Here is a 19,001-nt window from a genome sequence, read left to right on the forward strand (position 1 = left end):
CTCCACCGGCAGTCCCCTCCACCGACAGCTCGCTTGGGCTCCTCCCCAAGCAAGCCAAGCCTTTCTCCTCTCCTCTTCCCACCCAGGATCCGCGTGGCGGGGCGCGCGCGCACTGGAGCGCGAGGCCAGCTTCTGGTCTCGGCCTCTTCAGCTGGAGGAGGCGGGGGGCGGGGCTACTTCCTCTGGGGCCCCACCCACTTTGGCCCGGCGTCCGTACCGCGCCTGCGCGCTCCCGCCCGGTCGCCATCTTGGAATTGGGAGGAAGAGAGAGAGAGAGAGGGACAGGGATTGAGAGAGAGAGAGAGAGCGAGAGAGAGGGAGAGAGAGAGAGAGAGGGAGGCCGGGACGAGAGCAGGGCTGTGGTGCGGTGAGAGGCTGAGACGAAGAGGAAAGGGAGCGAGAGCGCAGGGAGGATCAGCAGCGCCTCAGCTACAGTCCTTCAGCTGTTCCGGAGAGAGAGGACGGGAAAGGGAGGAGGCTAGGGCTGGAGTGGGGCTGTCACTCTCAGACCCCAGCGTTAGAGGGGCTGTGCAGCAGGGCGTCCTCGGTGTGGGCCCCTTGTCGTGGCCGAAGACCTGGGGCTCAGGCCCCTGGGTCCCAAATTTTGGGGCTTGGTCCCTCGTTTCCCAGATACCCAGGTACCAAGCCCTCATCTAGCAGCTATCTGGGACTCGAGTCCCAACCTTTACAAACCTGGGGCTCTGTTTTATAGAATTTAAAATACCTGGGACTCAGGACCCTGCGTGCACCAGTATCCGGGGTTCATTCTCCAGGCGTCCAAATATCGGATTCATTTTTAGCTCTTGCAAGTATACGGGGCTCAGACCCCACAATCGGAAATCCGGGATTCAGCAACTGTCGCCCTCGAGTTGGGGGAGGACTGGACCGCGAGGTCAGATCAGGTTGTCACCCCCTCCCCTCAAGGGGAGGCTTCCCGGGCCCGCCCCTCAGGAAGGGCGAAAGCTGAGGAAGAGGTGGCGAGGGGGAAGGTCTCCTTGCCCCTCTCCCTGCTTGTCAGAGCAACTGGAGTACCCCAGGCGGAAGCGGAGGCGCTGGGGCACCATAGTGACCCCTACCAGGTGAGACACGGGTGCCTGGGCATGAATCCCTGTGACCAGCTCCTTTCTGAGAAGCTGGGACTGGGTAGGCCCTCTCCTCAGCATGGGGAAGCCCTGCTGGGCCCATGGTCAGTCTCTGGCCAGCCTTGCCTTCTGTTGCCTTCTCTCTCTCCCTTCCTCTTCCCTTCATTGTGTCTGGTTGAAGGGGTACCTCAGGTGACAGGGCTTGTCATGTCACCAAGGGTCACGCCCTATGATGCTTAGCTAATCAAATGGATTTCTACCTTTCTGGTCTTCTCCCTTTTTAATTGTATTCTCACAACCACCTCTTCTCCATGATTGTATTATACTCTTTTATTTATTTTTTTTTCCAGACTGCCCTAGGATGTTGATTCCCATGTAGGTGGGCTTATCTCTTTATTTACCTTGGTTGAGGCAGCCTTTCTGTAGCCCCTACTGGTTGATCTGGCCTAAAACTGGCGGCAGCCCCACCTTAACCTGTCTACTGTTCTGACTACAGGTGCAAGGCACCACAGGCTCCTGACATTATTCTCTGCATCTCTTGGAGTTTGTGTCCTTGCAAAGCGCTCTCTCTCTCTCTCTCTCTCTCTCTCTCTCTGTGTGTGTATGTATGTGTATTTGGTAATATTTTCCTTCAGCTGCATTTACCTGTCTCTTGCTGTGATGGTGCAAATAATCTTATACATTTGTCAAGTGACAGATGTATCCTTTACAAAGTACTTTTGCATACATTTTTTCTCATGGCACACTCATACCTACTCAACCTGTAGGAACTTTTATTATTGTCTTCCCATCTTACAGTTGAGAACATTGATGCCTAGAGAGGTTGTTCAAGGTCATCTGGTGGTAGATTCAGGATTTTAACCCAAGTCTTGTCCCTGACTGATACCCATTTCTTGCCATCCCTTTTCTTGTGAGCCTGGGCTTGATCAGGGACCCACAGGAGAATATATCAGGGTTTTAAAATGGGGTGTAACGATCTTCCTTTCCAGAAGGTCTGTACTGAGGAACTTTTCCTGAGAGGAAGCTCTAGTTTGTCTTCTTCTGCCTCATGGATATTTTTTTCTGATGTGACCTTCATTTTTACCCTGGTCTCACACTTTGGCCTGCACGCCAGAGACTGTTCTCCCCTCTAACAAATGATAGCTTTAGTGGCTTTTCTTAGCTGTTGAGTTACAATGAGCCCCTCTCTGCCCTCCCTCCCAGGATTAAAGCCTTGTGGCAACCCTGGAATCAGGGAAGAAAAAGCCATTTGTCTACAAAGTGTTCTGAGTATGAAATATTGTATGGTCGCATTCTGTAATCCACTTAACCAAAGAGAAGTGTAAGGAACTTACCTGAAGCTCTTGCTATACATTGCAGATGGATATAAACTGGTAAGACAATTTAGGGACACTTTTGCAACATGGATTTTAAAAGGTGATTATGATTTAGCCCAGACCATTGTGATTGCCAAATGTTATTGTAAGGAAGGGGACCTGTATGATGCTTTTCCAATGGCTGGCACCCTTCATGTGGCCTGAGGTTCTGGGTTGGCAGTCTTGGGCTTGTTACTGGTTAAGAAATCATGAGGGTTCCCTTGGCACCTGCATTTTGTGTGGGCATGTGGTGAGGGGTGGTTGCCACTATTGCTCCAGGAGAAAGGGGTCTGCCTTGAGCTGCTGAGGGCAATCAATCAGTCTCTCAGGCTATTCTGAGCCTTTCACACCCTGGGGGCCCACCAAAGACTCAGGCTCCCTTCCTACCCTCCAGCTTCCAGTTGAGCTGAGGAGACAAAATTAACAACATGAACAGGAAACAATGCTCCACAGAATATAATTATATGCTGAAATTGTTAGGTACTTTTACATAGCTAGAACTCTGCCTCAGGAGTCCAACTCTGTTGAGTGCTTTTTGTGTCGAAATTCTCACTAGTCCTTAAAACAGCCTATCCTGGAGTCCCTGAGTGTTCTTGTTCTAGTATCCTGCGGCAACTTTCTCTGAGTTTGGCTTGGAGCGCCCGCCCCCCAAGGGCTGGAATGATGTGGGCGGCTTTTCTAAAACAGGGAGACTGGGCTTAGTTGCCCCCCTAACAGAATGTTGTACTGAACCAGAGAGGGAAAGGTCCTGTTCTGTGACCTTGGAAAAGCCCCTCTTTCTCCCATTCCTTAGTGTTTATCTGGAAAATGGGGGTCCTGAGCCTGCCTTACTGGTTTCATGTGACTGTTCCGAATGCCAGGTGGTGGCAGTCACTTGCCCTTTCAGAGTCTGTTTACTTATCTATAAAGAATAAAGTTAACAATAGCATTTATCCTTAAGGTTGTAGGAGCTCAGTGAAAGGTGATACATGGGAGATGCTTACTCTCCTTAGTAAATGTTATTTGTGGCCCACAACATCCCATTCTCATGTATGCTGCTCAGGCAGTTGAACTGGACAAGTAAGACCGCCCAGAACACATAAGCTGTAAGAGTCAAGTGCCAGTCCCTGCTGTTGCTATTCTAGATGCCTCCCTGCCACGGTGGTCCTACATTTTTTTGAACATGAGTCTCCTGGTCCCTTCAGGCCAGTACCCACTTGTAACAATGGCCGGATTTCCACCACATCCGGCCTGACCATTTCCTGTTCTCATCCAGTGTGTGAGAGCTTGAAGGAGGAGGTAGCCTCAGCACCAAAGGGGACAGGAAGGTGCCTGGAAATCACTGGACTATGAGAACTTGGGACAGGACATGTGAGGAGGTGAAGCCAGGCAGAGACTTGTATGTTTGAGGGGAATGGCTGTGTATAGAGAACTAGGGAGTTACTGAGGCCTGAGGGGGTTGATGAGGATGCCAGGCTTCCCAGAATTGTCTTCCTGGCGATTTTAGGGACTCTAGAGACCCAGCCCCCCACCCACACATACACACCTCAGTCTGGTTGCCAGCACATTTTTTTGAGCTTTGATGTTGTTCCTAACAGCCCCCCTACTTTTCATCAGCAGTACCTCTCCCCTCATCAGTAAATGAGGGAAGGAAGAAAAGGCAGAAAATTGAGGGAGGCCCTTTCTTTCCCTCAGGGCACTGTTCTTACTCTAAGGGTCCTATCTACTTTTTCTAGGCAAGGTCCCAATCTCAGGGCCCCCAGGGGCCATCATGCCAGCTGGGGGCCGGGCCGGGAGCCTGAAGGACCCTGATGTAGCTGAGCTCTTCTTCAAAGATGACCCTGAGAAGCTTTTCTCTGACCTCCGGGAAATTGGCCATGGCAGCTTTGGAGCTGTGTACTTTGTGAGTTGGGTCTTGAAGAGGGTAAAACGGGGGTGGAGTCTTTAGTCCTGCTGGTTTCCATTGAGGCCCCTACACCACAACAGCCCTTCCCACCCTCTCCTACTAGCTCAGCAGGTCCTCTTCCACCCATGCCCAAGGTGGTCTTTCCCACCCTCCAATCTGGTCCTCTAGGCCCGGGATGTCCGGAACAGTGAGGTGGTGGCCATCAAGAAGATGTCCTATAGTGGGAAACAATCAAATGAGGTAAGTCAGGTTCATTGAGAGCAGGTTGTGGAGGGCAGAGGGCCCAAGTCTCAATGTGCAGGCTAGGTAACCCCCTTCTCTCTTGACCTTCTAGAAATGGCAGGATATCATCAAGGAGGTGCGATTCTTACAGAAGCTACGACATCCTAATACCATTCAGTACCGGGGCTGTTACCTGAGGGAGCACACAGCTTGGGTGAGCTGTCCCACAACTGCCACAACAGTTTTACTCAGGTCCATCTCTTCGTAGTCCAGCCTCCTAAGTGGGCAGTCTCTCTTGACCATGTTAATTCTCAGAAAAACACATGAGCCAGGCCTGGTGACATACACCTCTAATCCCAGCACTGAGGAGGCAGACACAGGTGGATTTCTGTGAGTTCAAGGCCAGCCTGGTCTACATAGTGAGTTCTGGGCCAGCTAGGGCTATACAATGAGACCCTACATCAAAAAGAAAAACAAATAAATAAGTAAGCACCTGTGTAGGTGCAGGAGAGGCTGACCCAGGGTTACAAGAGGGACATGTGTTCTTTAGAAGGTAATGTTAGAAGGAGACTGTAAAGGTATCCAGGTGGGAGCCATGGTAGGTGTTTTGGAATCTTTCTAGGGGAGGCCTTGAATCCAGAGACTCTCCTACCACCTCTTGTTTTCTCTAGCTGCCCTTCCTCTCTGTCATTACCCTTTTGGCATTGCCTGAGTGGAAGATAAACAAGAAAGTTGTTTTGAGTTTCTGCTCAAGGGAGCTGGGCCAGGGGTGGCCAGAATCTGCTGATCTCTAACACTTGACCCTTCCTTAGCTGGTGATGGAGTACTGCCTGGGCTCAGCCTCTGATCTCCTAGAAGGTAAGTAAATCAGAAAGTGGGGGTAAGGGAGAAAAGAAAGAAAGCTATAGGAGAAAGTAGCTGCCTCCATCTCCTGTGGCTCCCTCAGTTTGTTATTTTGCTTCCTTCTACAGTGCACAAGAAGCCCCTTCAGGAGGTAGAGATTGCAGCCGTGACCCATGGGGCGCTTCAGGGCCTGGCATATCTACACTCGCACAACATGATCCATAGGTATGATGGTATCAATTGTGGCTGAGCGTCGGTACTTTTTATACCAGTCCTCATTTTGCTGAGCTCTGATTTGGGCACTGCTAAAGCCCCTACACATTTTTTCTGAGATTCATTTCTCATTTTTACATTTGCCTCTTAGGGATGTGAAGGCTGGAAACATCTTGCTATCAGAACCAGGCTTAGTAAAATTGGGGGACTTTGGCTCCGCATCTATCATGGCACCTGCCAACTCCTTTGTGGGCACTCCATACTGGTGAGTGGAAGAGCAGAGGTGGTAGATAGAGATATTCCGCTAAGTGTTGGAAATAAGAAGTGTAGGATCTGGGGTCGGTGGTTAGCCTTTCTTTCCTACTGTCCTCCCAGGATGGCTCCAGAGGTGATCCTAGCCATGGATGAGGGGCAGTACGATGGCAAAGTGGATGTCTGGTCCTTGGGGATAACCTGTATTGAGCTGGGTAAGGATGTCCTCTGCCATCTCGGATTACCCTCTACCTCTGTCTATTCCTTTCCCCATCCCATGCATGGACCCCGGGCCTCTAGGTTCCTGTCCATTTTGACTACTCTAAAGCTTTTATACAAGGAACTGTCAAACCCTGCTTTTAGTTTTGTTTTCCAGAAAGGGTTTCTCTGTCTGTCCTGGAACTTGCTCTGTAGACCAGGCTGGCCTCAAACTCAGAGATCTAGCTGCTTCTGCCTCTGAGTTCTGAGAATAAAGGTGTGTGCCACCATGTCCAGCCAACATGCCAGTTCTTTTTTGGTTTTTCAGGACAGGGTTTATCTGTGTAGCCTTGGCTGTCCTGGACTCACTTTGTAGACCAAACTTCGCTTGAACTCACAGAGATCCGCCTGCCCCTGCCTCCCAGAGTGCTGGGATTATAGGCGCGCACCACCTTGCCTGTCTCCCTCCGCCCATTCCCATACCTAAAGATTTTATAGGAGCTCTTGCTTTTTGTCTACTGCCTGGGTTCTAGATCTGTTTTAAGTGCCCAGTGGTACAGTGGTAAAATTCCTGCCCTCATTTAAATTGCATTCAAGTAGGGGAAGCTAGTCAAGTTTTCTATCACTGAGGTCGGAGTGTACAGAGACAAAACTTTATCTAGTTTAGGGCCTGAGGAAGCCTTGTGTGTAGTAGAAATGTTTAAACAACCCTGCAAGACAAAGAACTGCTAGAAAGATGCAGGTTAGAGCATTCTAGACAAGAAATAGCATTGCAGAAGTTTAGAGGTGAGAGCAATCCTGAGGGACCTGAGACTAGCTTTTGGAGCCATACGTACAATGCAGAGGAGTGAGTTGACAGGTCCCAAAAGCTAGGCCCAAGTGAGTCCCTGAAGTCTAGGAACTATGTCGGTATTCTCTCTGCCAGTCTATACTACTGAAGCAGTTGTCTAATCGGGTAATGCTTGTAAGACCTCTAGTACATACCAGGCATGAAATAATTGTCCAGGAAAAAAGTTTTTACTAAGTGCTTCATACAGAGATCTTCCCTCTGCCAGTCTTTTCCACAACTTCCTCGACATGGTTTCTCTGTGTGAGAGCTCTGGCTATCCTGGAGCTCTGTAGACCAGGCTGGCCTTGAACTCAGAGATCCACCTGCCTCTGCCTCGGGGGTACTGGGATTAAAGGCATGCACCACCAACACCACCTGGCAACCAGTCTCTTCTTTGTAGTCTCTGATATGCTGATGTGGGAAAGGTCTGCCTAAGCTTAGTGCAGTCATTGTACCCTTGCTCAGAGCCCTCAGTGGCTTCCTGTTGCCTCCTCACCCATGCTATCCCCAGCTTCCTTATGCAGCTAGAGCCCTTGCTTCCTCTTTCCTTCATTGGCGCTACCCAGGTGGAGCATGTCAGCAGTTCACCCACTTTTTGCCTTGTTTTGTATTGTGTCCTGTGCCTGCCCTCACCAGAGAGTTAGTTTGTACTCTTGGCCCGTTTCCACATATGCTGCATTTACCATTTGAGGCCATGGCCAGACAGTGAAATATATGAAACAGGTCACAGACAAGAGCTGTCTGTTGTATTCCTAAATTTTGTAGAGAAGTAGATACACAGAAATAGTTCTCCGTTATTGGAAAGCCCAATTAGAAATGGCAGCCAGTGCTGTCAGTGGAACAACGTTGAAAGAAGGCAGGGCAAGCCAGAGGCCTCTGTTGCTATAATTCCAACTTCTACCATATCAGAGTCTTAAAGAAAAACTGGAAATTTACATTCTTGTAATTGTTGTTGTCAATTAAGTTTTTCACATCAAACTATCTAATGGTACTTGTTTAGTTTAGTTAATTTTAGATTGGGAGTTTCTTGAACACAGAACATGTTTCTTGTTTTCCTTCCCACAGCGGCAGGCGTTGCTCTTTTTGGCCCTCATAAGTACTAGCTGGGCTGATGATTGAGTGAGCTTCTTTATGCCTTTTTGTGCTGTTTCCTTTAGTCCCTGCTCTGCCCATGTACAGCAGATAGAATGACTATTACATTTTACTGAGAGGAAATTAAGATGCAGCAGGATCAGGAATTACTCAAGGTCAAGCAAAAAGGAAGTCAGGGAGATGGGATTTGAACCCAAGTTTTGAGTTCCCTTCTAGTTTATGATCATCTATATCTATCTCTTTTCGCCTTCCTATGTCCTATAGCGGAGCGGAAGCCACCACTGTTTAACATGAATGCAATGAGTGCCTTATACCACATTGCACAGAATGAGTCCCCTGCTCTCCAGTCAGGACACTGGTGAGGACTGGGATTGCTGGGCCAAGGGGTTACATCATGGGGTCTGGCTGCCTGGCTCATGCCCTCTTCTCCTGTCTCATACTTCCCGGGATGTCAGGTCTGAGTACTTCCGGAATTTTGTTGACTCCTGTCTTCAGAAAATCCCTCAAGACAGACCAACCTCAGAGGTTCTTCTGAAGGTGAGCACTGAGTGTTCTAGAACTGTAGCTGGTAGAGCCACAGAAAACTTATATCAGTGATTCCTAGTTCTTCATTTATATATGAAGGAAGCTTCATTTATAAGCTTTGCCCTAGGCCCTGATGTTTTACTTCCCTGTGTCTTGCTGGATTTTATCTGCCAAACTGTCTTAGTTTAAGTAATAATTTGTTTTCACATTTCTCTTAGTTAAAGATCATGAATAAATAAACGTATGATCTTCCTTAGATGTTTTTAAGTTTTCCAAGATGGGGGAGCCTCCTTTCCTTCACAGACCCAACATGTCCTAAGAAACCCTAGTTGGGATGAACAGACTGCTAGATTGGCCTGCTAGGTTTTTAAAGTAACGTTTGAAGGCCTGAAGAGGTCTTGTGATTCATCCAAAGGCACCTAGCCTTTGGTAAGCAGAGCTAGATTGCCTTATAGCTCTCCTGAATACCTCAGCTATCAGTGATGCCTACAGAAATGATACTGTCTGGGTATTAAAGACAGTTGCTGTGAGAAAAGGGATAAGATGAAGTTGAGCATCCAGCTGTGGTGGCCAGGGGCCGCAGTCTATGAGGTACTGAAAGGCAGGGGATCTAGAGGGGATGAAGTAGAACTGAGAGCAGAGCTCAGGTGTTCTCTTTCCCTAGCACCGCTTTGTGCTCCGGGAGCGGCCACCCACAGTTATCATGGACCTCATCCAGAGGACCAAGGATGCTGTACGGGAACTGGATAACCTGCAATACCGAAAGATGAAGAAGATACTGTTCCAAGAGGCACCCAATGGCCCTGGTGCTGAGGCCCCAGAGGAAGAGGAGGTGACCTAGCTTAACCTCACACCTTGTCACCCATACTGGGCTTGGCCCTTCCTTCCCAACTGTCTTCACTTTCTTTCCTTGTGCTGTTCCATATTCTTGTCCTTCCCTTTCCCTGCCCAACAGCTCACACCCTGTTCACAGGAAGCAGAACCCTACATGCACCGAGCGGGGACACTGACCAGTCTAGAAAGTAGTCATTCAGTGCCCAGCATGTCCATCAGCGCCTCCAGCCAAAGCAGCTCAGTCAACAGCCTAGCAGATGCCTCAGATAATGAGGAGGAAGAGGAAGAAGAAGAGGAAGAGGAGGAAGAAGAGGAAGAGGAAGGCCCTGAAGCCCGAGAGATGGCCATGATGCAGGAGGGAGAACATACAGTCACTTCCCACAGTTCCATCATCCACCGGCTGCCGGTATGCAGCTCACCTTGAGCAGCTTAGTGGACAGGAGGCCACGCCTGAGCTGATTTGCTCAGGACCTGCCTAGGTCCCTGCTCTCCTCCAATCCCTTTCAGTATGAATGACCCTTAGATAACTCCCTTGGGGTCCATTGGCATCTGAGCCTTGGGCATCTCTTTCCTTTTTCTAGGGCTCAGACAACCTATATGATGATCCCTATCAGCCAGAGATGACCCCAAGTCCACTCCAACCACCTGCAGCCCCTCCCAGCTCCACCACCTCTTCCGCTCGCCGCCGAGCTTACTGCCGCAACCGGGACCACTTTGCCACCATCCGCACTGCCTCCCTGGTAAGCGTGGCATCTTCATGCGCCTCCTTACGCTCTTTTCTTCTTTTCTTTCTTTTTCTTCTACCTGGATACATCAGACAGAAGAAGTTACTTTCTTTATAACACATGATTTAAGTCCATTCTACCTTCATTTTGCTGTTGTCTTTGCCTGCTCCCTTTTCCCAGGAGACTGTTTTAGTCACATTGCCTAGTCTGGGTATTCCCAGCCTGGCAAACTGTTGCTTAGTTTTCAAGGCTTTTGTTGAGATAACAGTTTGTGGAGACCTTCCCGGGTTCCTCTGGCTGGCCAGGCGCTTTACATGCCTGGACAGGCACATCTGCCCTGCTAAGGTGCTCCTGGTGGCAGTGTGAATCTAGGTTTGCTAGATTCGGTGCTGCAGAGGCCAGGGGTGGGGCTCAGGTTTCCTCCTCATGTCAGTGGCTTGATGTCAGACCCCCACACATGCTTATGTTTCATCTTTCCAACTCTCCTGGGAGGGCAAGCATAGGATCCCATTTAAGAGCTGGTGCTGCTATGGCTTAAGGAGGCTGTTGGCCAACATCCTTGCCCAGGCACCCTTGGGTGAGGTTCTGTTCCTATAAATAGTATCTTAGTCTTCTTCTAAAATTCATTTTTCCCAATTGATGGAGAAAGGGGTTATATGCTTACTGAGATGGGTTCTTGTTAAGTTGCTCAGCCTTGAACTTGTGATCCTTCTGTATTAGACTCCTGGATTTGTAGGATTTGTAGGGTGTGCTACCAGCAAGTTCAGGCTTCTCATAAAACATAGCTTTCTGTTCATGCTCTTGATAAGCCTTTAGGTGACATTTCAGTTTTGGCTTCATTTGAGTACCAGCAATCCCCTTGGAGGCCGCTGGGCAAGTCTGATGTGGTTTTAAAGCTTTTGCTTGTGACTGGGAGTTGGGTTGCTGGGACCACTCTTGAGTTGCTATTGCTGCCTTGTCATACTGTGCAGAGAGATCTGATTTTCTTGGGCCTTGGCAATTTAGGCTAGCTTAAGAGTCACTGATGTAACGTTGAGATAAGACTAGAGGTCAGCAGAGTCTTGATCTAAGGAATCAAGCTCAGTACCTGGAGCATGATGGACCCTCAGTAGTGTCTGCTGAAGCGGGGGAGGGACTGCTAGCCAGCACTCACTGACTCCAGCACTCACTTGGCTATGCAGAGGTGTTGCTGATGTGTGTAACAGATGAGAGAATTGGTGGTTTGAAAAGTTGACTTGCTTGAGATGAGTGATAATAATGAGCAGAGCTGGGATATGAGTCTAGGAGGATCCAGTTTCATTCTTTTGCACTAATATGAATTGTTCTTACTTTTATGCCAAGACCTGTGCATACCGCTTTTTATCATCTTGGTCAGCTACACCAACCATGAGATAGATAATTAATTATTCGGTTGAGCAAATAGATTCAGAGAGCTTCAGTATGAGGAAGAAACTTAGTAACAAAGAAATCATGAGTCTAAGAACCTTGATCTTTACCATGTCTGTGTGTGTAAAAGAGGGCTAGGGCTGAGTCCCACTGTTTATCTTTTCTTCTACCTTAGGTCAGCCGTCAGATCCAGGAGCATGAGCAGGACTCGGCCCTGCGGGAGCAGCTAAGTGGCTACAAGCGGATGCGGCGTCAGCACCAGAAGCAGCTGCTGGCTTTAGAGTCCCGTCTGCGGGGCGAACGTGAGGAGCACAGCGGGCGCCTGCAGCGGGAGCTTGAGGCACAGCGGGCTGGCTTTGGTACTGAGGCTGAGAAGCTGGCCCGGAGGCACCAGGCCATTGGGGAAAAGGAAGCACGAGCTGCTCAGGCTGAGGAGCGGAAGTTCCAACAGCACATCCTGGGGCAGCAGAAGAAGGAGCTGGCTGCCCTGTTGGAGGCACAGAAGCGAACCTATAAGCTTCGGAAGGAGCAGTTGAAGGAGGTTTGGCCAGAACTGCCCTGGGTGAGCCAAGGGCTAGCAGGTAGGCAAGACAGAAGCAGGCCCTGACCCACTCCCTCACCTCCCTGCCAGGAACTCCAGGAGAACCCTAGCACACCCAAACGGGAGAAGGCTGAGTGGCTGTTGAGGCAGAAGGAGCAGTTACAGCAGTGCCAGGCAGAAGAGGAGGCGGGGCTGCTGCGGAGACAACGCCAGTACTTCGAGCTGCAGTGTCGCCAGTACAAGCGCAAGATGCTACTGGCTCGACACAGCCTAGACCAGGACCTGCTTCGAGAGGTAGACATGCCCACCTGCCCTTGCTCTCCACACAGTCAAGGGTCCTGGCGTCTCTCTTCTCTTATTTGTTTCCTGAATGTCTTCTTTCTCCTCTGCCCTCCTACTGTTTTGGTTTGGCTCCTTTTCGCATTCTTCTTGCTTTCTATCCCTACTGGACCCTGATAGGATGTCCTCAGGTGTCCCATTCTTCATCTCCTCTCTGCTGAGAATCTTGTGCCCTAAATTCTTCAGTACCAAGAAGGCTCTGTCTCTGGGCCCTGAGTGCTGTGTCTTTTCTGTCTTAGGACTTGAACAAGAAACAGACACAGAAGGACTTGGAGTGTGCTCTGCTGTTGCGGCAGCATGAAGCTACCCGAGAGCTGGAGCTACGACAGCTGCAGGCTGTGCAGCGCACACGTGCTGAACTTACCCGCCTTCAGCACCAGACAGAGCTAGGCAACCAGCTGGAGTACAACAAGCGACGGGAGCAAGAGTTGCGGCAGAAGCATGCGGCCCAGGTTCGCCAGCAGCCCAAGAGCCTCAAAGTACGTGCAGGCCAGCTACCCATGGGCCTACCTGCTACTGGGGCTCTGGGACCACTCAGCGCAGGCACCCCTAGTGAAGAGCAGCCCTGCTCATCTGGCCAGGAGACAATCCTGGACCAAAGGATGCTGGGAGAGGAGGAGGAAGCAGTGCCAGAGAGAAGGATTCTGGGAAAGGAAGGGACCACCTTGGAGCCAGAGGAGCAGAGGATTCTGGGGGAAGAAATGGGGACCTTTAGTTCCAGCCTACAAAAACATAGGAGTCTGGTTAATGAGGAAGATTGGGATATGTCTGAGGAGATGAAGGAGAGTAGAGTTCCATCACCCGCATCCCAGGAGAGAAGTATTATTGGCCAGGAAGAGGCTGGGGCATGGAGTCTGTGGGGGAAGGAGGGTGAGAACCTTGTGGATGTGGAGTTTAAGCTTGGCTGGGTCCAGGGTCCTGTTCTGACTCCAGTCCCTGAGGAGGAGGAGGAGGAAGAGGATGGAGGGGCTCCAGTTGGAACCCCCAGGGACCCTGGAGATGGCTGTCCTTCCCCAGATATCCCCCCAGAGCCACCTCCATCACATCTGAGACAGTACCCTGCTAGCCAGCTCCCTGGGCTCCTGTCTCATGGCCTCCTGGCTGGCCTCTCCTTTGCAGTGGGGTCCTCCTCAGGCCTCCTGCCCTTACTCCTGCTGCTGCTACTCCCACTGCTGGCAGCCCAGGGTGGGGGTGGCTTGCAGGCAGCACTGCTGGCCCTTGAGGTAGGACTAGTGGGCCTAGGGGCCTCCTACCTGTTCCTTTGTACAGCTCTACACCTGCCCCCCAGTATGTTCCTACTCCTGGCTCAGGGCACTGCACTGGGGGCTGTCCTTAGCTTGAGCTGGCGCCGAGGCCTTCTGGGTGTGCCTCTGGGCCTTGGGGCTGCCTGGCTCCTAGCTTGGCCCAGCCTGGCTCTACCTCTGGCAGCTATGGCAGCTGGGGGCAAATGGGTGCGGCAGCAAGGCCCCCAGTTGCGTCGTGGCATCTCTCGACTCTGGTTGCGGGTTCTGCTGCGCCTGTCACCCATGGCCTTTCGGGCCCTACAGGGCTGTGGGGCTGTGGGAGACCGGGGGCTATTTGCGCTGTATCCTAAAACCAATAAGAATGGTTTCCGAAGCCGACTACCTGTCCCTTGGCCCCGTCAGGGAAATCCTCGCACTACTCAACATCCACTGGCTCTGTTGGCAAGAGTTTGGGCTCTGTGCAAGGGCTGGAACTGGCGCCTGGCACGGGCTAGCCACAGATTAGCCTCTTGCTTGCCCCCCTGGGCTATTCACACACTAGCCAGCTGGGGCCTGCTTAAGGGTGAACGGCCAAGTCGGATCCCGCGGCTGCTACCACGCAGCCAGCGTCGTCTTGGGCTCTCTGCTTCCCGACAGCTACCACCAGGGACTGTAGCTGGGCGGAGATCTCAGACCCGCAGGGCCCTGCCTCCCTGGAGGTAACCAATTCTAACCCTCCACCCAAATTTAGGGCATCGTGCACTTTATCTCCCAGGACTCAGTGAAGTTTCTCCAATCCCCAGCCTCTCCTCCTGACCTTTCTTCCTCAGTATGTTTTCCCCAGGTCCAATTCTGGCCCCAGAGATCTCTAGACAGGCAGCCTCCTCTACTGTGGAATCCAGAAATGACACTCTGTGTTTTTCCCAACCCCCTAAGTTATTGCTGTTCCCCTGCTGTGTGTGCTCATCCTCACCTCATCGGCTCAGGCCTGGGGCCAGGGGTGGCAGGGAGGGAAGTCATGGGGGTTTTTCCCTCTTTGATTTTGTTTTTCTGTCTCCCTTCCAACCTGTCCCCTTCCCCCTTCACCAAAAAAGAAAAGAAAAGAAAAAGAAAAACACAAATAAAATATCTGAGCGGAACTATACCTTTGGCCCAGGCTGCCTCTGTCTGCTTTGTCTTGCCGATTAGCCTCCCTGGTTTGCCCTGAGTCTGGACCCTTGGCCCTCAGCTCCATGACTTTTTCACGCCATCTCCGTTGTCTTCACTCCTTTCACACCTCAGCCTCATCCTCTTTGCCTTCATGGCTTCATTGCACCATGACCACAGCCAGCTGTAGGCTGTGAGCCCCTGTAGAGCTTCCAGAGAACTTCCTAATCTCACAAATCCCCGTTTGTGGGAGGGGCCCTTAGTTCTTAGGGTTAAAGGCTTTTGATCTTTTTGTGAACCTGTTGCCTACATGATTGGGAGATGCGCCTCTCACCTGGGTCAGCCATTAGTCTACAGGGTTGAGGGCTGGGACCGAAGAACCTCTCCAGGCAAGGGTGGTGAGTTGGGACCAGACAGAATGTGCAAACTAGAGGCCTGGGATTGCTGTGGGTTCTGAGTCTGTTGGGCTGGGCTAAAGTGTGGACCTGGTCAGGGGGCCAGGGGCCAGCTGCTCCCATCGGAACTTCTCAGATGTTTTCTGGCCACCCTCTGCTGCCCTTTCCCTTGTGTGGCCCGATGTGGGGTGACTCTTACCCCTTCCTCAGCCCAGTGCTTCTTCCTGCTGAGGTGCTGGTCGGGGCCTTCCTCTGCCTGTCCTTAGTTGTATTGCCCTTTCGTGGATGTTGCGTGCCTTGGTCTCTCACTGCACTCAGTCTTTACGTTCCTAAACATTTGATTACATGCTTCTATCCCAGGGCGATATTTTCTCCCTCCCTCTTTGCATGACCAGAGCTTCTTTTGTGTCCTCAGTCCTCTAAAGCTTCTCAGCTCCCTGTCTGTGAGATCTTCCGTTCCTTCTTGTGACATCCCATGCAGCTCTGGATGTGCTCAGAACTCCTCTTGTTCCTCTGGGGCGCTCTTGCCCATGGAGACTTTCTTGATCTCAACAATTCCATCTCTTCGTGTCTGTCTGTGTACAGCTCCCCCCGCCCCCTCTGTCTAACATGTTTTCTGTTTCTCTCCCTCTCCCTGTCTCTGCTTCTGTCTCCTTCCTCCTCTTCTTCCTTTCCCCTCGTTGTTCCTCTTCTTCCTCCTCCTCCTCCTCTCCTTCTCCCCTGCCCCGTTTCCCCTTGATCCACTCACTGCACAGTCGAAGGAGCTGCAGATCAAGAAGCAGTTCCAGGAGACGTGTAAGATCCAGACACGGCAGTACAAGGCTCTTCGGGCACACCTGCTGGAGACCACGCCCAAAGCTCAGCACAAGAGCCTTCTTAAGCGGCTCAAGGAGGAGCAGACCCGAAAGCTGGCGATCCTGGCTGAACAGTATGACCAGTCCATTTCCGAGATGCTCAGCTCGCAGGCGGTGAGGCCTGGGGTCTGGGAGGGAGATGGTGGAAATGGGCCTTTGCCTTAAAATATGGTTGTGGCAAAGGAAGGTGGGAGGTGTGGACAGAACTTTTGGATTTAGGAAACTCAGGTGCTCCTTCACTACTGACGTTTTCCATAGTGGTTTTCTCTCATAGTCTCCTAAGTGCTCTTGTTATTTCTCTTACTATTTTCCTAATATCTTCGTGAAGCCCCCTTGTCAGCTCTGTCGAGAACCACCAAGGGAACCACCCCTGTAATTTTTTTTTATTTTTTTATTTTTTTTCTTTCTGGACCTGAGTTTACGTGTGTGAACAGGGAGCAGGGGAACAGAGATTGCAGTGAGTGTGGCTCTCAGGCCCTTTGACTCAGACTTCAGGAATCTGAAAAGAATCTCTTAGGAAAAGTATACACAGCACTGGAGTGGGCCAATGCACAAATGCACATTGAGTCCAAAGAGCTCGAGGACCCCATTCTCACTCAGGCCCACCTCTCAGAGGTGATTTTGTAGTAATCAACCTGTGTAGAGTCTCCAGTGCATATTTGGAAAATTATATAGAAATTTTCAAACACAACAGAACCAGACTTTCCGTAGTTTTCTGGACTTTCTTTTTCCACCCAGTATTTCTTGGACTCATTCCATGTCAGTACACACACCACATTTCTAATTTTTTACAGTGTAGAATTTTCCATGGAATGGATGTACCATAATTTATTTAACCCATCCCTTATTGGTGGATATTTAGGTTGTTTCCAGCATTTTGCTATCACAACGCTTCCGTGACCACTTCGAGCACATGTGCAAGTATACCTGGGGGATAGATTCCTGCAAGTGTAATTGCTGTACCACAGGGTATGACCATCTTCCATTCTGATAGAGGTTGAGACTGCCGCTCCTTGCCACCTTAGGGCCCAGGCCTACTGGGGCAGGGGAGGATGGTGGGGACAGAGGAGGAGCTTCCTAACACCTGTGCTCCCTATCCTCCAGCTCCGGCTTGATGAGACCCAAGAGGCAGAGTTCCAGGCCCTGCGCCAACAGCTCCAGCAGGAGCTGGAGCTCCTCAATGCTTACCAGAGCAAGATAAAGATCCGCACAGAGAGTCAGCACGAGCGGGAGCTGAGGGAGCTGGAGCAGAGAGTTGCACTCAGGCGGGCGCTGCTAGAGCAACGGGTAAGAGGCTTGTCTCCCAAGATGGGAAAGGGAGGGCAGGCTCTCCATTCCAGGACTCTCACGCCTGTTTTGGGTGTCCCAGGTGGAAGAAGAGCTGCTGGCCCTGCAAACAGGGCGTTCTGAGCGGATCCGGAGTTTGCTTGAGCGGCAGGCCCGTGAGATCGAGGCCTTTGATGCTGAGAGCATGAGGCTGGGCTTCTCCAGCATGGCTCTGGGGGGTATTCCAGCTGAAGCTGCTGCCCAGGGCTATCCTGCTCCACCCCCAGCCCCTGCCTGGCCCTCCCGTCCAGTTCCCCGTTCAGGGGCCCATTGGAGCCATGGCCCTCCTCCACCAGGCATGCCCCCACCAGCTTGGCGTCAGCCAGCTCTGCTGGCTCCCCCAGGGCCTCCAAACTGGCTAGGTCCGCCAACACAGAGTGGAACACCCCGTGGAGGGGCTCTGCTGCTGCTAAGAAACAGCCCTCAACCCCTGAGGCGGGCAGCGTCAGGGGGCAGCAGCGGTGAGAACGTGGGCCCGCCTGCTGCCGTGCCGGGGCCACTGAGCCGGAGCACCAGTGTTGCTTCCCACATCCTCAACGGCTCCTCCCACTTCTACTCCTGAAGTACAGGGTGGTGAGCAGAGGAACAGGGCAAGGTGGGAGTGGGCGGTGCCTGATCCTACAGGCAGTGTGCTTGAAGCCTACCCAGTGGTGGTGGGGACCGGGTGTTGGCTCCAGCTCCCCCATCAGACCTCCTCATCTCATGAGCCTCTTGGGGCTGGCCAGTGACCCCAGTCCAGCTTGGGCATTGGTGCCCCAAGGCTGACCAGGAGCCCTGCCTCCCCACCATGGTGCCAGGGTCTCCCTCCATCACCACCTACAAAAGGTGGGAACTGTGAGTGTCAAATATTCATCTGGTCCCCTGGGGGAGGGGAAGGGTGGGTCTAGATATATTATATTCAGAGAATTATACAACCCTTGTGATGGGGCCATGAACTGGGGACAACAGGACCCCCAGACCTGGATATGGCAGAGCAGGTCTGGTGCCAAGGCAAGGAGAATGGGAGGAGGCCTTCCTCCAGAAGGAGCAGGGGTCTTAAGGTCAGGGTGCCTGGGTCTCACCATTCTCCTTTTGCTGTCTGAAGTCCTGTGCCGTCTTGTCTTTTTTTTTTTTTTTTTTTAATTGGGGTCAGGGCTGGGGCGGGGGACAAGGGAAGGACCTTGGAGAGGGCTGTTGCCAAGCCTGGGAGCAGCCATGGGAGCCCCTGTCAGCTATGGGGCTGGCACAGAGCCCTAGGGCAAGCTTTTAATAAACTGTTGGTTATTCTAACAGACCCCAGGACTTCTCCCTTTCTGTCTAAGGTGTGTGTGAAGGATGGCTCAGCAGCAAATGATAGTATTACTTGTACTTAGTTGGGTCGTGTGACTGAAATTCTAGTGATTTTAGTGACTGCGCATATGCTTGGGAGGTCATCAGCTTGCTGAACCCTTCTACATCTCTTTGCGTTTGAAGATTCTCAGAAAGCTGTTTGGTGTATAAACTCTTCAGCAGCCCCATGTCTCTTACTAGATGCCTGCCTGGATACTTGAGTTTCTACAGAGGTTTGTCAGGCTCTGGCCAGTCAGGCCTTCTCTACCTATCTCTTTGAGGCTGAGTCCCTGGCAGTGTGGGCAGAGATGAACTGAGCCTGAAATTGTGTGTTGCTGGTGTTGAGACCCAGGGCCCTGTTCATGCTAGGCATGGAATCTTCCAGGAAACTTCACATTGTTAAGGCCAATGTGCTCAGAGAAACCAAC

The 19,001-nt window shown here is 51.4% G+C and overlaps 1 protein-coding gene across 5 annotated transcripts; it reads left to right on the top strand.

The window, feature by feature from the left end:
- Positions 1-222: 222 nt before the first annotated feature.
- On the top strand, positions 223-18,538 carry Taok2 (TAO kinase 2). 5 transcript variants are annotated; one of them, XR_009585443.1, is made up of 20 exons: positions 230-1,079; positions 4,153-4,319; positions 4,491-4,562; positions 4,657-4,758; positions 5,357-5,402; positions 5,516-5,612; positions 5,752-5,865; positions 5,976-6,067; positions 8,236-8,329; positions 8,427-8,508; positions 9,161-9,328; positions 9,452-9,736; positions 9,912-10,070; positions 11,617-11,982; positions 12,073-12,276; positions 12,561-12,800; positions 15,841-16,053; positions 16,802-16,908; positions 17,044-17,226; positions 17,309-17,448. XR_009585443.1 is itself a non-coding variant. In XM_021635960.2 (19 exons), the coding sequence occupies exons 2-19, from the start codon at positions 4,188-4,190 to the stop codon at positions 17,825-17,827; spliced, it is 3,150 nt and encodes a 1,049-aa protein (XP_021491635.1). In that variant the 5' UTR covers positions 230-1,079; positions 4,153-4,187; the 3' UTR covers positions 17,828-18,538. The 5 variants fall into 5 exon arrangements, 4 of the variants coding, with proteins under 4 accessions (XP_021491633.1, XP_021491635.1, XP_021491634.1 ...); XM_021635960.2 differs by lacking the exon at positions 16,802-16,908 and having other exon boundaries at positions 9,470-9,736; positions 17,309-18,538; XM_021635959.2 differs by lacking the exon at positions 16,802-16,908 and having other exon boundaries at positions 231-1,079; positions 17,309-18,538.
- Positions 18,539-19,001: the final 463 nt, after the last annotated feature.

Source organism: Meriones unguiculatus, chromosome 14 (genome assembly GCF_030254825.1).
Source record: "Meriones unguiculatus strain TT.TT164.6M chromosome 14, Bangor_MerUng_6.1, whole genome shotgun sequence".
Classification (NCBI taxonomy): Eukaryota; Metazoa; Chordata; class Mammalia; order Rodentia; family Muridae; genus Meriones; species Meriones unguiculatus.

Bases quoted from the DNA above. Each gene is read 5' to 3' on its own strand.
- Taok2 (XM_021635957.2), top strand. From the start codon at position 4,188: ATGCCAGCTGGGGGCCGGGCCGGGAGCCTGAAGGACCCTGATGTAGCT. The intron at 5,403-5,515 runs GTAAGTAAATCA...TTCCTTCTACAG, and splicing joins AGCCTCTGATCTCCTAGAAG to TGCACAAGAAGCCCCTTCAG. The intron at 5,613-5,751 runs GTATGATGGTAT...TTTGCCTCTTAG, and splicing joins TCGCACAACATGATCCATAG to GGATGTGAAGGCTGGAAACA.